This window comes from Hippichthys cyanospilos, chromosome 2, assembly GCF_059441005.1.
Source record: "Hippichthys cyanospilos isolate Australia breed blue-spotted pipefish chromosome 2, RoL_Hcya_1.0, whole genome shotgun sequence".
Taxonomy (NCBI): domain Eukaryota; kingdom Metazoa; phylum Chordata; class Actinopteri; order Syngnathiformes; family Syngnathidae; genus Hippichthys; species Hippichthys cyanospilos.
This window is the reverse complement of record NC_142370.1, coordinates 8,102,346-8,121,135: the sequence shown is the minus strand read 5'-3', so window position 1 is coordinate 8,121,135 and position 18,790 is coordinate 8,102,346. Positions and strand designations below refer to the sequence as shown.

At 38.1% G+C, this 18,790-nt stretch overlaps 1 protein-coding gene across 3 annotated transcripts in view; it reads right to left on the bottom strand.

Annotated features, from left to right (window-relative positions):
• Positions 1–18,790, bottom strand: part of LOC148427124 (voltage-dependent calcium channel subunit alpha-2/delta-3-like) — a 100,920-nt gene that overhangs the window by 69,527 nt on the left and 12,603 nt on the right. For all 3 annotated transcript variants that reach the window (XM_088402264.1, XM_088402269.1, XM_088402278.1), the window contains exons 3-4: positions 9,237–9,353; positions 79–138 (exon numbers count right to left, since the gene is read on the bottom strand). In XM_088402264.1, coding sequence (XP_088258390.1) covers positions 79–138; positions 9,237–9,353 — 177 coding nt within the window. The remainder of the gene's footprint in view (positions 1–78; positions 139–9,236; positions 9,354–18,790) is intronic.

The window sequence follows — 18,790 nt, the reverse complement described above, 5'->3', positions numbered from 1 at the left end:
TTTGGCTCCAATGAGGTTACCAGAACAAATCACGTTGCTAATTATTGTGTGTTGATGGCAGGAAGCATGCATGCTTACCTGCAGGTCAGGATCCTCTTCATGCTGTAGGTGGGCTTCTTCTGCCGCCACTACAAGTCTCTGGGAAGGTAGAAAACAAGCGATTGTTGAAGGAAAAATACAACAGATACGTGCAATTTGCTCTAGGTAAGTAATTTGGGGTAAAAAAATTGTTGAAAATAGTCTCTTACTTTTCTGACTTCACCTCAATTTGGTCATTTTGTATATCATTTAATGACATCTTAACAATGTGCTAAAAGACACTTTACAAATCTTGGTAGCTGCCCGTGCTCGATCAATAATAAAAGCCCTCAGGATAAACACAAAGCTGGCCGGCACTTGGCCATCTTGTGAAAGGAGGCTATTTTCCTAAATGGTTTGTCTGCAGAGGTGATGGCCAAGTCAGCGGACACTATAAAAACCAACTCAATCGTCACTTGCTGCTGTTTTACACTCCGAGCTGCTAATGTCTCTTCATGGGTGACTGAGGGATCACACGCACACAATGGCCTGGCTGTCCGCTCTACCAGCTGATATGCAATTACGCACGTTCATTTCATTTCCACTCAAATGACTTCAATAGCGGGCGGCTCGGTGGAAAGGTGGTTAGCATGTCCGCCTCGCAATTTAGGGACCCGAGTAAAATTCAAGCTCGTTCCGGCCTTCCTGTGTGGAGTTGGCCTGTTCTCCCCGAGACTCCGTGGGGTTTCTCCGGGCACTCCGGTTTCCTCGCACACTCTTCATGACAACCGTACTGCTCGAGGATTCAAGAACCGGGTCAAGTTTGCGGGTCAGGTCGCTCGCAGCATGAGCCTGAGCTTTGGTCACACGCATGGGTTGGCAGTCTCTCCTTTAATCCAGCTGCAGTCACCAAGGTAATTTGTCGATACAGCAGAAATCTGAGGATTTCTGTGATCAAGAATTCAATAATGTACATGACCTCCACGTCTGGATGGATGGATGGATGGATGGATGGATGGATGGATGGATGGATGGATGGATGGATGGATGGATGATGGATGGATGGATGGATGAGCTTCAGAGGTAAAATGGCAGCCATGTCAAGTGCCTATATGCACCTGTGCCATTTTTGCCTATGAGTACCATGCAATTGCTCTCTGTCTGATTTGGGATGCAAACATGCTTCTACCCAATTATCTTTTGTACCACAGCTACCCACCTGGTCATTGAATTCAGTTTCATATTATTCTGCACTTGGTGCTACAGAGATATTTATGAACTTCTACATTCATTCCGCTGTGCCTTCTGACAACCGGAACATAACTGCAGTATGAAGCCACACTTGTACAGTACATAAGGGCATGGAGGGCAGCTACTGTATCTTCCTGAGAGATTAAAAACAATAATGGCATTAGAACAAAACAAGATGAGGACAGTAGCGCTCGAAGAGGAATAATAAGTGACTTTCTGGAAAGGTCTGAACACTTAGCTTCAATCTCCCAGCAAAATGTCAGGCGCCTCCTATGAAGTCCATGTCAACAGAAATACTTTAGAACAGCTTTTAAGTATGAGTGGGTGGTGAGTGAGCAACTCTTACTGTTTTCTACATGTTTTACATGATTAGCCTTTTCAACAATTCTGCAACCATTTTGCAAATGCCACTGGGTGTGTGTATATGTGCGCAGCCAATTTTGACTGTGTGCGTATGTGTATGTGTGTTGTATCTGTAACATATGGATACTTCATACATAAAATTATAACAAACAGCATACGGTATTCCAATTACCCCATTTATTCGGGTTTTTTTGTTGTTTTTTTTTTTAAACTAGCCCAAATTCTGGTGCAACATGACTCATTTTTTTGCTGTAGTTTGACTTACTGTCACAACTTTTTTTTTTTTTGCAACAATGTATGATTTTTATAGAATTACAGTAATGTTTGATGTAGCATCAGTTCTTTATTTATTTGGTAAACATTGTTTTATTTCATAGATATTATCTAAATCTTTTTTTTTTCTGATACTTGATAAATTCCATACAAGTATATGCAGAAAAATATGTTGTTTGAAGAGAAATACTGCCACTGCTTGTGATCAGATTGGTGATGGGTTATTTTTAAACTCGTTGATCAACAATCGCCATCCCCAAAAATTGGGATCATGTAAAGTCTACTAATCATCATGTTTCTATTTAAAAAAAACGGTTAATCTTAGCATTTTACTAAAATGTTTCAATTCATTCTTTGGTATAACATGCATGGAGGCAGCAGAAAGCAAAGAAGAAAAAAGCAGCATGACTGCAATAAAATATACAAGATTGCAACGTTTATTGCCGAGGGAGTGAAAAAAGAGCTTGGATTCACTCCTTTGAATGTCATTGTCACTATTTCTAAAGAGCGAGTACTTATGCTTGCTAGCCTATGATTATCTCTAAATGTTTGTGGGTGGGTGGAGTTATGTCTGTACTAATGCTATGTACCATACTGTACTGTACATTTTTTCTTACATTCATTGTTAGTTACATTCTTTTTAAAATTTGTCCTTAATATGGATGTCTATGAGGATGAGAAAATCTTCATATATGAAAATCCACCGGAACCAGAATTCTGAAAACGTAGTATTCAGAAATCTACCTAAAACTTGACTGGGAAAAAAAAAAGAAAACAGCATAGTATGACAGCTTGAGTGGCTGATTTGACGTTCTGACCACATCACTGCTAACCTTTAAACAATCCCACAAGGGCCACAGCAGCTGCGTGCCAATGAATACATCAAGGAACGAACCAGTCTACTGTTTTTAAACTGTGAAATTCTCAGGGATGCATTGTCATAAAGTCAAGTGAAACTCTCTGTCAAGTGAAGCTGTCTTTCTAGTTTCCAGCTTCCAGGTTTCTGAGTGAAGTTGATTTCTATTAGTTTAGTTTCTGAGTCTTATTTTTTAAGTCGTGGTTACTTTGGATGTTTTTGTTTTTTTTTGTATGGATTTTTTTTTTTTCGAATGAAGATTCTCTAATTTTATCTGCTCCTGGGCCCAAACGCTTATCTCTTAAATTGAAAATAAATGTTTTCTTTTTGTTTGTTTGTTTGTTTGTTTTTGTTATTCATGTCTTTGTTTTTTCTTTTCCATTTTTCTGTATGTGCACAATGAACACCACCACCCAAGCTTAAAAAAATATTAATAGAAATGTGTTTTGTAACCTATTCTTGATAACTAACAAACAATATAATGAAACAAGAACCAAGGCATTTGTAATTATTACACAGTACTGTACAATTCTCTCACCTGAAGCAATTACTTCCCCTTTAATGAAACACATTTTTCTTCCCATTTCATCACACGCTCATCCCAAAACCGAGAAAATTTCTCTGACATTCAGTACTCACTTAGTGCCTTTGGTTAATTGAAAACCTGTGATTACAATTTGCCTGATAACAGGCTTTGGATTGTTTACACTTTTGAAATTCAAATGAGACCCCTATCGACTTGATTGGCTCATTGTTTTGAAAACACGGATGTTCCTCCACTTAAAGAAAAATACAAATCACCACCGCTTCAGTCTTTGTGCTCAAGATCTTGCAGCAGAAATTTGATGTTTGCTTTTAGGTACATGGGCTGTGCTAGCTGGGGTCAGCTCACGTCAGCTGCTCAAAAGAACTGGAGACAGCAATTGCTATTGCCAGTGATAACAGAGGAGAGTTGCAGCCTCAACAAAATGGAAAAGTGCTCAGTGACACCTTGCTTCCTCTGCTTGGCTCGTTGGCACCGGATCAGAGCCAGGAGGACTCGGTTGAGACAAAAATAAAGGCAAAACTGAAAGGAAACAGCAGGTACTGGGATTCAGACATTTGTGTATTTCCTTCAACTCTTTATTTTCTTTTAATCAGAGAGTAGAAATTACAAATTAGAAGACTAGAAAATTGCTATTAATTTCTTGAAAAAAAAAATGCTGTATTGGAATATGTCTTTCCGTATGATTGTGTTATTTGTTTTGGGGGGAAAGTTTGTGGAGCAAAAGTATTATGATTTTTTTTTTGTTTTCCCAAAAATCGTTCAGCCATTCTTCCTGTTAATCATGATCCACATTTGCAAATGCAGTAGTGACGATAAAACATCTTTAATCAAATAATACCCTGCAAGTGATGACCACTTTTTTGAAAACATATTAAATATTGCTGGTGCCCGCTGCAATAATTGGAAATGTAAGTTCAGGCTCAGAGAAATTGCATTTGAAGTAGTGTGGGCTTTTATTTTCACTTATCGCCATGCTTTCTCTGCTCACCGCTGGCAATCAAGTTGAAGCGTCTGCCACAGCTAAAACCATATCAGCAGGTAAGGACTGATTGAAGAAAATGCGCCATTAAAGGAAAAACACTGCTAAAATTTGAATGCTTTTGAAGTGGCTCAACTTCAAAGAGTGTTACAACAGCAGTTACATTTGAACTTTGATGACACACAGCGGTCTAAGCGTGTTTTCGCATGAAAATGCGGACAGTTCATTTTCATTGTACATGCAACAGTAGTGGACATTAGGGCGACAATTTAGCAGATTTTCTTCATATTTTTTTGGAACTAATAGAGACCTACAAACCTGTTCAACATTCTGACTATTCTCAGAATTCCCACTTTGAAGTCAGACTTCTCATTTTCTCATTATCTGATTGTGACTGAGAATGCTCCCAAGATGCTCACTGGTACATATAATGAGCTGCCACATATTTCACGCTTTGCCCATGCTCTCAACTTAGCTGCTCACTTGAAAACGTTGATTTCCATATTAATATCAATATCTTACATATTGAGAATTGTGAATCTTTTCATTTGTGAAGCAGTTATTCACATATTTCCTGTGAAATGAAAACGTATGTTCTATCGTTTTTTCTTTTTAATCATACAGATGCACTTTATTTTTATTTCATCTTATTTCATTCTACGGTGGGAAATTGGTTAGCATGCCCGCCTCACAGTTCAGGGACCCGCGTTCAAATCCACCTTGCTCCGGCCTTCTTGTGTGGAGTTTGCATGAGCACACCTGAGTTTTCTACAGGCACTCCAGGTTCCTCCCACTCTCCAAAAACATGCATGGACATACTAAATTGTCCTTAGGTGCGATTGGGTGCGTATATGGTTGTTCATCTCTGTGTGGCTTGCAATTGGCTGGCAATCAGTTCAGGGTGTCCCCCGCCTACTGTCCCAAGTCAGCTGGGATAGGCACCAGCAAACTGGCGTCCCTTGTGAAGATGTGGCTCTCGAAAAGGGATGGATGGATCAATCGATATCTAATACTATAAAAGCTATAATATTCATAGCAGTCGTCCACTTGCCTTTTTTGGTGAAAAGGCATGTTTCTTATGAATCAAAACTTACAGTAAAAATATAAAAAAAATAAAAAAAACACTTAGGCTCCTTTTGTTACTCTGTCCTACAATGTAGACTGAAGTAGCATGATGATTGTTTGCACATTTTTAGGTTGAAGCAGAAATATTTTTTGATTGAATCGAATCGTTCTGAATTGACAATCGCTTTCAATCAAACAGAAATTCTGAATCGAACTGAAAATCAAAGACGAATCGCGAGACAGTCAAAAATTCCTACCGCCTGCTATTTAGCAAACTTAACAAGTGCCGTGGAAACAAACATACAGACTGTGATTGAGCGGATTTAGAAAACAAATATAAGGAGACACATGTTCAATATGTAATAAAAAAAACACACACACACAAACGCAAGTTAGTGTAAGACCCCAAAACACACAAACATACTTTACCCCCATACACATTGACAATTAATAATTTAACATACCGTCACCCCTTTTCCAAAATCAAAACCATTAGAAAACTAGAACAAACATTCGATTCACAGAAATACACTTGAAAAGCCACGCATATTTACAGATGCAGCCCTTGCTTCTCAGCAGGGGGCAGGGAGCGATAAAGAGGGGGAATTGACACAGAGAAGGGGGAGATAAAACCACGGTGACGGACAGGGCCCAGCGCCTGCACGGAAATTGAATCTCTGGAGTGCCGATGTTACCCAGGAAAAAAAGGAAACAACAGAGATAGGAGAGGTGATTCAGAGCGAGAGAGAGCGCGGAAGAAGACAAAAGAGAGAGGGATTTTTGAGGACAGCTGCGAGGGTGCATGCTAGACCTGACAGATGAGCTTTGCTAATATAGGCAGAGGGAAATTGGATAGAGAGTGAGAGTGGAGCGGGAGGACTTGCCATGGACTTCTATTGTGCCTTCCTGACTAATAATTCAACAAAAGGTGAGAAAATGAGAAAGATGGCAATGAAGTGGAATAATGATAGTACCTGATAAGGAGTCAATTCTCCATCCATTTTGGTCATATCGCCTTTCTCCATTTTTCGCATTTCCAAGTCAGATCTTTTTCCCGTCTTTATCATCTCCAGAATTAGCATCAGTTGATCAAATACCACCACGTACTTTAGCCCATATTTTGCAGTGCAAACACATTCATCTTATGGGGTCATTGTTTTGTGGGGAATCCCAATTGCTTTTACAAAGATTCCCCCTAACTCTTCATTTGAAACAAAAAAAATCATTTTTCTTGTTTTCACCTGTATTGTTTTACCAGTTGCCATGTTTTAAACTGTTTATCTTTTTCCTACACCAGTTTTACCCAAATGTATAAATGAAAGCAAACACATAAAGATTTTTCATAATTCCATCCCATTTGATGTTTTTTTCACATGACCATATTGTTTGATATCGCTCCATACAATTCAAAATCATTCTCTTAGATTCAATAGTTCCTCCTAATTCCACATGCTTTCATAATTTTCCATTCAACATTCACAAGCAATTTCTCCAGAATTTGCTTTATTTTGTTATCATTATTATCGTAACTTATGAAACAAATACTTGTAACATACAAAGATCCAATAACGTATAAAGATTTTGCCGTTATGCCATGGTAGCCAATAAACTACTCAATCTCCAACCCAAATTGTTGCCCAATCAGTTAATTGTTGTTAACTGATTATAGCCTGACTGTAAAGACGCTCATCTGTTTTACTCCACACTGGCAATCATAAGAGATGAACAATTATTAGGCATCCAGGAAGAGGGCTTGAGAGCAACCATTAGCTGACAGAGTCCCTTCTCCCTTCAGGGCTTGAACGCACTCTCCAGGAGATGACACACAAAGACATTACTGAAGTCAATGCATCTTATCATTGAGCTCAGTGAAAATTACTCTTGTCAGAAGGCACATTTATCTCCCGGTGGCAAAAGACTCAAAAGACATGCCAGTTAAAAGAATAATTAAAAATTGACAGTTACGTGAAACAAAGTGAACACTATAATAAGAATTTAAAGCATTTTCAAAATGTTGCTTAATTATTTGAAAAGACTTGCGGACACTAACTCTACACCCCAAGAGGCAGCAATAATAAATTCACGTGGTTTGCTCACAAAATTACAGCTACAAACGTGGGAGTGGAGGCAAGGTGGCTCTTTCAGCTACTTGTGGCAATTCATCTACTTGTTCATCTACATGCCAGATTTGGTATGCAGGCCGCTAGTTGGGGATAGCTGCTGAACCATATTCTGTTTTGAGACCAAAATCTATCTCAGACAAGGCAATTTTGAGATTGTCAAAATTGTCAAAAAATGTTTTTCAAGGCTCTTTTCCCCCAACCTCACCAATCAGCTGAATACTACTATGGACTGGTTCCACTTTGACATTAGGCACTAAACTGGCTTGCTTCGTAGTAATCTGTGCACAGCAGCGGTGACAATCTGTCTGATACGGATCCGCTCCTCTGTCGTGAAAAATAAATTTACGAAAAAGGAGCGCTTTCACCAAAGGTTAACAAGGTGTCGCTAAAAGCATGCTAATCACAAATATGAAATGCAGAGTAGCAAAGCCCCTAAATAAATGCTATAAATTTTGCATATGTCTGGCTAGAAACACATTTGGGTTCATAATTCGAAGCTATGAAAAAAAAATTAAAATTACAATAAATGGTAACTCAGTATAAAATAAGCCAACAGCTACATATATGAGCAATTTAGCACATGAGCGCAGCACATAGGCTACTAATGCTATGAAGAAGGACGGGAGGCCAAACGTAAATAGAATATCCCAACTTTCAGCAAAGTTTGTGACTTGTACTTGCACTTTTGGGCATCACTGAGGCCTTAATTTTGAGATGTACACATTACTCAGTCTCAAAAATTATTCTTCTTTTTGTAATCAATTAAACTTTGCTAGGGGGTATTTTTCTATATTGTGGTAATTCCATAATATAATAAAAAGCTGACATGTTTACATGAAAATGCAAAGAAGCAGAGAAAAGGAAAAATGATACTTTCTTAGTTTTGCACTTTTTTACTCACCATTACTGTTAAGACCAAAAGATTAAATTGATACCATCAAATAAATTTCAGTCCAAATCGCAAAGCTTTCATTCTGTGTTTGAAGTGGTTGAACCTTGAGGAAAAATATGGAAAAATATTCACCTACAGTCTTACATTTATGTACAAAGAATCTGTCCATTAGATCAAAATGCAAACATTACAGTATTTGGTTAAAATAAAAATGACATATGCTATTACACATAACTGCATATATACATATAAGGGCAAGCGGTACATTTGGTCTTCTCTTACTTGAACATGTAAAAAATGTTGAAAGAAGACATCCTCTCTCACACAATCTCTTTGGTGTACTTGCATCATGAGAGTAATTGTGTTTAAGATGTTGATAGTATGACGCCACTTTCTGTCATATCGTTCGCATTACCTTAGATCGAGAATACTGCGCTGAAGCTTCATTTAAAAAAAAAAAAAAAATGTTTTGGAATTGAAGCATATCACAGCATGCCTCCCTCTCCTGCCTGCATCCTTTGAGCACATTCTCCCAGGGAAATCTAATTTGTGTTCCCAGTACCATTTTGTCCCGATAGGATCTATCACCTGGAGCTACAGGGGGATACATAAGGCACCAGAGTAAACTAACGCACACATCCACAAAAATGAAAATGTGCTCACAAATATACGTTCACAAATGCAGTCTTTTGAATCTATTTGTCAATAGCGGATAACTATACACGCTAACATAGAAAACACCAGAATTTGACCCTAAAATTATGGGTGCATCCTATACACAGGTGTGTCCAGTGTTTGGGAAATGACGGTACAAAAAACGTTTTTAAAAGTTTACATCATGATTTGCTTTGATAGAATATGTGTCGTACCTTCATTGCTTGGGCTTTCTTGTGGAACATCTCCTCCATATTCTCAGCCAGTCTCTTCACTAGATGCAGCCCATCAATCTCCTCCACTCGTACAGCCCTGTCGAACTCCTTGTATTTCTGAGGGCGAGTAAAATGGTGCATCAGTAAAACTATTACGAGAAGACCTGAAGTGTCTTTATTGATAAGATTTTATTCGTAGCAGACAAAAGAGTTTGACAATTACATACATTATCACGGAAATTTCATACATTTTTAAGTAGTGTTTGCAGCTTCCACAGTAATGTTTCCTCACTTTTATCTAAGTGTAATTTATACAAACGCGAGCAGCTCAGCTATGATATTTATCAGCCACCCTCATGTTTTACCGCACACACAGGAAGAGGAAGTGACACACCATTTCTACACCACTTGCTTTCTGCCACACACAGAATCTTATTATCCCACCACTAATCCATTCACACACGCTTGCCAGAAGCTGCATCTTCACTTGGGACGTTGACATTAAGTCTGGTTGATTCCAACGACCAAACATGCTTCACATGAAGTCGTTAAGGGAGACCAAAGTCCCCATAACATCAGGAATACCTGATCAAAATTGTAAAAAAACACACGTGTTTACAGGAACACACACAAAGATGATCTAAGCAAGGGAATATATACACACTATGATTTTTTAAGCTATGTTTAAAGCTTCTGGTTGAGATTTTTCACCCTTGAGGGAATTAAACTGGAGATTACGGTCATATCATACGGTGTACCCTCCCTTCGTTTTGGCATATGCTCTGAGCTGCTCTTGTATAGAACCAGACAAACGAAGAGGGTAACGAGCGGGACAAGTTCGTGGGAGGGCATGAAATGGTCCAGTGCTTTTTGAGATTTAAGTCATTGGCTGTGAGAAAACAGATTCTTCTCTTTAAGAATTTAAAAGGGCACTGTCACGCACTATACTTGGTAGAAAATGTGTTTTGGCTTCCATGATTTAGTTTTAAACTAATAGAGCATTTGTGACAAATAAACCATCATTAAACCTTGCTCTTTCTGGCTAAGGCATGGCCTTTGTTCGTGATGTACGATGGAAATCGAATGCAGGTGGTTCCCAGCAGTATGTGTTCTTGTACCTGTTTGCTAGCTTGACAATTCTGAATATTAGCCTTTAACTAACGTCGAACCTCATAAATACAACAGCAGTAGAGGCTGTACTGTAGACTGAAATGCCGCTAAATCTGAACATTTTGGGGCATGAGTAAGATTTCAAAATAGTAATACATTTTGTCTTTGTTTAAGGAATGGGAAATAAATCAACTGAATTCAATTCAGTTGTGATTTAGCTGATTTTTAAATAATAGATTTTAAAAATCAACCATTTTTGCACCAGTGCCAAATGGGTAATTTACAACATGTGTTTGCAATAGGTTGTAACTATGTAGTATAACAAGCCAGGTTTATATGAAGACTTTTTTGTCATTACAACTGAAATCATTGAGAAGGAAGATTTCTGGTCACCTGTTTACATGTGACTTGATCTATTCTGATCTCTCGCTTACATGCTCATTTGTAAAGATGGACTTAATTCGTACATCCAACACAGTAGTTGCTATTGCCTTAACGCTTGAAGTACAGGAACATCTTAATAAAAACTATTTACTAGTACTTTAAAAGGAATTCTGTTGCAAAAGAGTTCCGAATAGACACCACCATTTCATGTGTACATATGATGAGGTCTTGACGCATTTAAGTGTGTTTAAGATGGAGCAGCCACAGACCGGACAGAGCTTATGTCACAGGCTCATGTAGAAGTAACAAATGAATAAGAACCAAAACCAAACTCACAGGGAAAAGAGGGACAGGGAGACTTGGAATTCTTCGGACTGGAACATCAAGCGGAACAAACAACAACATATGACATAGACAATGACCCGATAACTAACTGAATGCAAACTGGGGACCTAAATAAACTTCACACTAAATGAGGAAACACGAAACAGCTGGAGAGGAACAAAAAGGAAGAGGAAGGTGATTGGATGACACAGGGAGGGCAGGTACACCGACAGGTGGAAACAAATCATGCTAACGAGGACAGACGCGAGGGAAACCAAATGGGAACAAGACACAAGAACTAAAAAGAAACTCAATTTGAAAATACAAAAATCCAAGACACAGAAAAAACAACCCGAACACACAACAGAAACATGACAGTTTAGCTATTCCGGTTGAACTCTTAATACTCTCATTTGGACAGGCAAAAGCAAGGTAACACCCCTGTAATTATCATTGAAATTCCATTCAGATTCTGTCTCTTCATTTCAATTGAGGTGTTTATATGAAGCCAAACGGTATATACTACGTATATATAGCTTTTTATTATCTCAACTGCAGTAGGAATATTTTCTTTTTTTGTAACGCCCACCAAAAAATGTTACACCATTAATGCACTCAGCAAGAACACACAATCCCGAGCTCATAAAATACGAAAACAATCTTACATATTCAAAACAAAATGCTGTAAATACAAATGAAACATAGTTCATATACTTGAGACGGTTCAGACATTTAGTTCAATCAGCATGGGTAGACGCAGACAGACAACATTTTTCAGACCGTACACTATATGTGGGCCTGCAAGAAAGGAGCGCCTATTAAAGGAATTAAATGCTGCAAAGTAGATTAGATTTTTAGAGCAATTACAGAGATTAGAGGAAAGTGAGTTAGATTCCTCAAGGCACTTCTTTAAGGAGTCCAACTCACAGTATGATGGTGATTAAAACTCTAAATGGTCATTTCCAGGTTATGCTTTCGACTCCAAATTACAGCAAAGAATTTCTTTCGGCCAGGTATCGATCAAATTATGGTTTGCTGGTTTAAACTAAAATTCTTCTAGTATTCTAAAATACTTCACAAAGCAGTGCCAATGTAGGAAAGCATAGAAAGAAGCATTTTGGTCTCGTAAAAACACAAAGGCTGTTTTTGGGATCACGAACACTGATGTGAAGAGTGCTGCAAAGGATACGCATGCACTTTCAGGCACGTTGTGACTGATGACTCAGCAGGCAAATCACGGCGGCTTCATCCATGTGAAAGCACGACAATAATCCGCCTTACTGGGTGACAATTGTAACACTTACAATTGAGTGTATGTGTGTGTGTGTGTGTGTGTGTGTGGGGGGGGGTCTTTTCTGCTACAATCATACATCCTCATGTGTCTTGTACGGACATGTGACCTTGAATTGAAACACCTGTGACCCCCTTGGAGACTACCCACATACTGTACCTCCACAGTCACCATTTCAAATGACAAATCAGGAAAAGCTGATTCATAGCAAAATTGAAAATCAAAATCTGGACTACATTTACTTTATATTTCATAGAATGTAATTAAATCCTTTGTTTTGACAGTGAGTCTTATCTGGTGTGTTTTATGCAGATGTCATCTTTAAGTCAACTTTCTTCCGATTCACTTTAAAATCTACAAATGATTCTACGATTGAAGTTGAAAAACGTTTGCTGTGCTTTGTCTTAATATGCAGAAATGTGCCATGTAACTCAGTGTAAAGTCCTTCCTTTGTTCCATTCGATGTAATATCTTAGTGCATGGACAAGCCAGTTACTTCATATGCATCTGTGGCAATGTGCATTAGGGCCTTGGTATTTGATGATAAAGTGATTAATAGAGGGGCAAAAACTTCATTTCACACAATGACTGAATCCCAATTTCCCAAATCCCAGCTCATTTAACGCCCCACTGATACTCATGTCACCCAAGCCCATATTCACACAATCTCACAGCTGTTTGATTCCCTGTCACATCTCGATAGAAAATGTGAGCAGAGGCATGTCGCGCTAACCATTTGATCATCATTACATTTCCTCTGGGCTCCAGTTAACAAGTGGCCAGTTACTTCTTGATGGAATTTTCTTGGAACTCGGGAAATAACCCGTTACAAGTGCTCATTGCCTCTTTTTCAAGCTGCTTTTATTTTCTGTACTTTACTCAGCAGTCTGGTTTCTGGTTTTAGTGTGCACTGAAAGAAATTCCTTGTACTATTGACACTAAAATAACTGTAATATCAAAGATACAGAATTGTTTGGTTTTTTTTTAGTCAATCTACATTTTTAAATGTATAATTTTCCTTGTTTAATGCTGATTTACTAGTCAAGATTATTACAAGTACAAAGGATGGGACAAGACACAGATCCCACAAGACGATATAATCACAACTACAGAATAAGAGTCTTTGTGTCAAAATACATGTGTCACGTGGTATACATTCTCATGGGACAAGAAGACAAGAAAGTTGTAAACTCACAAAATAAAAAAAATAATAATATATATATATATATATATATATATATATATATATATATATATATATATATATATATATATATATATATATATATATATATATATATATATATATATATATATATATATAGTGGTGGAACCTGAACAAAAATCCATTTTTCGTTTCGTGTCTTTGTTCTGCGATCCACTGCAAATACAAACACACTTGAAAATACATTTGAAAGTATTTAGATATAGTTAAACATATTTTTCAATACATCAAGCAAGTTTGCTAGTCAAAAAATATTAACATTTGTGTTTTTTAAAACGCAGCCTTAGCATTTTGAAAATGTAATCCTTTTACAATACCATGTTAATTTTAATTCGATTGTTTAGCCCTTCATGGCCAAATGAAACTGCACTTGTGTGTACAGGTTAATTAACATCCACTTTCCTTGCTCCTTGTTCAGAAAAACAAACATCTTGTGAAGTCATTGTTTTGTGCAGAGCAATACTTTACCCCCTAAGCCATATTTGTAATTATAATTTCCTCACTTGAGAAGAATGAGTTAAAGGGGTGGATGGGGGGCAGCAGCTGACAAGAGGGGCAAGAAAATGGGCTTATAATAGAGACCCAAAGGCATCACCTGGCTCAGGTTAATTTGGTTTTCTGACATTTTCCCATCAACATTCATGTGCGTGTGAGATGGCCACCACATGCAGATGACACTTAAATATCGAATGATATTGCATTTCCACAAAAGTAGGTGGGAGACCTGCCGAACACAGGTGGGAAAGCACTCCCGGTTGAGGGGAACTCACCAAAATAGCAAATCATCACTCTGCCCTCGTTCTTTCATAACCACCCTCATGCAGCAGGCGACAAATTGTTGCCTCAAAAGAAAAGCGCTGACCGGAGACCAAGTGGAACAATTAATTTCACGCTTGTCCTGGCTGCCTCAAAAAGCACGATGGTCCGAGTTCCTATCTGCTGGCACAGAGACGGGGGATTGCAGAAATCCCTCACACGGAGACCACATGTAACTTAACGCACGTACTGGAAACACTCAACAACCAGATACAGCTCAATGATCGCCTTTTCTTGCATTGGCTGTACCACCGTTTTAGAATCTACCAGCAGGGTCAAATCTAGGATCAGGAGTTTAGGGGAGATGAGAGTTTCAGTGCACATCTGATGGCGTGGCATTTAGGCAGCACATTGAGGGATTGGTTAGTTGGATCAATCTATTTTGAGGGAAAAATGGGACAATGTTTGCCCGAGGACTTTTTTTTTTCAGAAGCACAGGGCAGGTGTTCCAGGGAAGGGTGGCAGAGTGAACATGCAGTGCATGAAGTCAAAGCAATTGTCTGTAGACCAGCCCATGTATGTATGTCCATGATGAAGATTTACTTGATGAAAATCATGGAATTTTCATAAAATTATCCATTTCAAAGACTTGTAATAGCTTACTGATCATTTATTACAATGATTTCCTTCTAAATTAGAACTGTTGAACAAATCTACCAAATCTGACCCCTCGTTACTGGCATTTTATCTTATGTCAATCTTGTAGAAATCATTCTCAAAATTACTGACTTCCAGCTTTAGTTCTGGCCATCAGTACCATACTGCAGCAGCATTTACAAGACCCTGAGACTTGAACAGGATATTTTGCTCATAATGCTACGACAAAAATGTACTACTAATACAGTGTTTGAACTTGACTTTGCAATGTGACTTTTGTCAATCTTAGCTGCCTATTTTACATGAGAAAAAATTCACTGGTAAACACCATGCCAAAAAAAACAACAGGAAAACACAATACTACAATACATTTGTCGCGACGATTTATCGGAAAATTTAGCATGATCGGCCTAACATCAACCAAGTTTTGTGTGGTTTTAAAAATTTCCTGAACAGAACCCACAATGCAGGCTGCTTTTTCAGCAAACCCACATTGCTCTTTCTTTGAATCTCAAAAATATGTACCAACATCCATTAAGCTGCGAAGTCACCCAGATCTCATGTGTGTGTGGTTGTGTTTCTGCGTATTTAAATTGCCGCCAGAGGCTTATTGGGTGGAAGCGTAGAATAACAGCTGTAGATTAACATGAACATGCAGCATGAGCGTATGTCGCCGTGGAAGGCCGTGTAACATCGCTGCTGGAAGGAGCTCGGAACATTTCCCAGTGCGCACAGCGTCTGTTAGGTATGCACCATTGCCCGTAAGAGTGGAAGCCAAATTCATGCGCTCGCTAATGGCTGCCATGTGATCATAATGGCTCCTAATCTACACACATGTACTCCTGATGGCTTTGGAAACTTTATGTATGCGGGCAAAAAGGAAAAAAATGTTTCCCTTTTCAAAAAAGAAACTATTTTTGTGTTTACAATTTGTCCTTATTAATAGATATAATGACACAAGGGTAACCCGTTGATTTTGACACACATGACATGATAGAAGTGCCATTAATTTCCATTAACATTTGTTCTCATGACTTAATGAGTTCATTAGCTAATTAACTAATTTAATGGCTATTGCTACTAATATGTATGGAATTGCATATTTTTGCTACTTTTCAAAAATGATGGCAGCCTCGTTGCAAGTTTGTCTCAAAACAGGCAGAAGAAAGACTGTCACACCTGAAAAACTTCTTTTCCTCCGGGGGGAGAGAGTCCAGATAGTGGTTGTTTTGGGAGCAGGCCAATAAAGTGTGAATAACCTTGAGCACATAGCATGAGACTCTGAATGGGCTTCAATTTCCCAAATTAGCAATAAATCCTTTGATGCGAGCCTCCAACTTCTATATGATGACAACCATTTTGTTCAGTTAGCGGTTCAGGTCAGACGTAGCGTGATTCTGAGCGTTAATCATTCACTCAACGCCATCAAAAACGAGAGACAGCCTCTTCACCGATCCAGCTGCACTCTCCCGACCAATCTGTCGATACAATAGAAATTTGCCACATCCAATAAGAAGGATCCCTGTGATCAAAAATCCAATAATGTCCTCCAGACCCTGTATGGAAAAGATCGACAACCACACCACTCTCCACTTGTTCCATGGATCGTTGGCGTATCTGGGCAAATAGCCTGGACGGGCAAGAAGGCTCCCTCCTGGTTGCCCTCCTTGTCAAAACACATAGTCAATTGAGTCAAGAGCCCAGCTGACCAATTCCATGGCTAGATTTCAAGGGCAAGAAATACTGCAAGAGGCCACAATGACTGATAAGAAAACGGAGACGCACACAACACATTCTAAGTAGAAATGACATCAAACCAACAAGGGTCACAACTGTTAAACCTTTGGAGAACACTATTCTATGGAGTCCAGGTGAAACGGGCCCTCGAGTAATCTGCTATTTTGATTGAAAAATAATGCTTGAGGTATTTTCTGCCTTAGATACACATTTATACTGTATGTTGTTTACTGTCAGGAAGAAGTCAAGCAAAGCTCAGCAACAAGTGTTCATGCTCTGCAAGATAGTAACAAACCGACAACTTTAAAATAAATCTGATCTTCGTAAATAACAAATGACTTGTCACACTTTTATTTTGAAATAGATATTGGCGTGTCACAGTGTAACGGCTGGCTTGACTCATTAGCGGCATTGATAACAATTCAATAATTGTCCTGCAATCATGTTCAAGTGCTAAATATTAAATATTAAATATTAAATTAAATAAATATTAGGGATACTTAAGAAACTCTTAACTATGCTGACATTGTACTATACAAGGGCTGTTGCCAGCAACTAGCAGCGGTTCCAACGTTAGCGGCTAGGAGCAATAGCAGCAGTGAGCAGCATTAGATGCTAGCAGCATTACCACGTAGAAGGACTCATCTCTCCCATATAGGTTGGCATGACCCATCGGATGACTTTTCAAAGGCAGTTTCATTGACATAAATCACTCAAGTGCCATTTCATTTAGCCTCATACTCAATCATGTCAATAGAATTATGACTAAGCTGAGCAAATACCAAAATATTCAAGAGCTGCAGCCCTACTGTGGACAGTTCTTCATCATTTTCATCATCATTATCAGAGGAAAAATCATTTTTCTGTAAGAATGCACGCTTGTTTGCTAGAATTTTTTTTCCTCCGGCTCTTCCCGCAAATGGAGCAATCAGCAATCCGCATTTCAGCTTGCTATCATTAAATGTTCAGTAATTCTCTCACAAGCTGTTCTTCCAGTCACTATTAGAGTCCACTAGTTTATTACTCCTTATGAGAGAAGAAAATGTCAGCTTCTTCACTACCATTTTACAATGCCGCTAGCATTACTGGAAATGACCATGATATCCCTCACAAGCATAACTAACTATGAAGTATAAGTTAAGGTAGTCTTGCAGTAAAATCAGAGCTTATACTATTATAATGTTAAACAATACCAATATAGTATTCTGCTTCCGTACATCAATTTCTATTATCCTAATCAGGGTCGCAGGCCTGCTGGTGCCTATCCCTGAAACAGATTTTTTTTTTTTCATCAACACCATTAATAGGGGGGTGTCCACTTTTTATATCCACTACTTTATATCGCAGCTCTCCAGATCTTTAACCAGTAAAAAAAAAAAAAAAAAAAAAAAAACAATGTAGGATGTAAATATTAAAGTCAACAATGAGATTTTTTGTTTTTAGTTTTTTGGTTGCAAAACACATTAAGAGTCATTTTCACAAAATCAGGCTCATGTTGCTGAGATCATTTTTGAGATATTGACGAAAATACAAATTTTTGACAAAGACGCCCAAAAACAACTTCCTTAAGGTCTCGCCTTTCATTTCCCAGCAGGCAAAATGCTCATAGTAATCAAAATGTATGAAAATGAAGGATTAGTAAAACGATGCGCATCATTGAAAGCTGAATGTGGCAAAACTTTCAAAGTTTAACTTTCAAAGTTTTTCTGAAAACTTGGGATTTTAACTAGACCTTCATTTATTAGATATATAATTTCAAGGGGAATTAAGTGTAGAATTCGAATACAGCATATCAATATATACATTTTCAGTTATATTTTTGTAAAAATGCATCACATGTTCGATGCAAACTACATGACCCTTAGACCAAGCCCTCATTTGAAACAATCAAATAAAGTGCTTTTATTTGAGATATTATTTATTCTATTAACTTACAGTGTTTGGGAATTTACTCCCACGTTTATTTTTCTATTTATTTCAAATGGACTTTTTCTACAACTATTTTTGTTGCTTTCATTTAATTGATTTTTTTGTATTTATTTTTTGATACTATTTTTATATTTACGGATA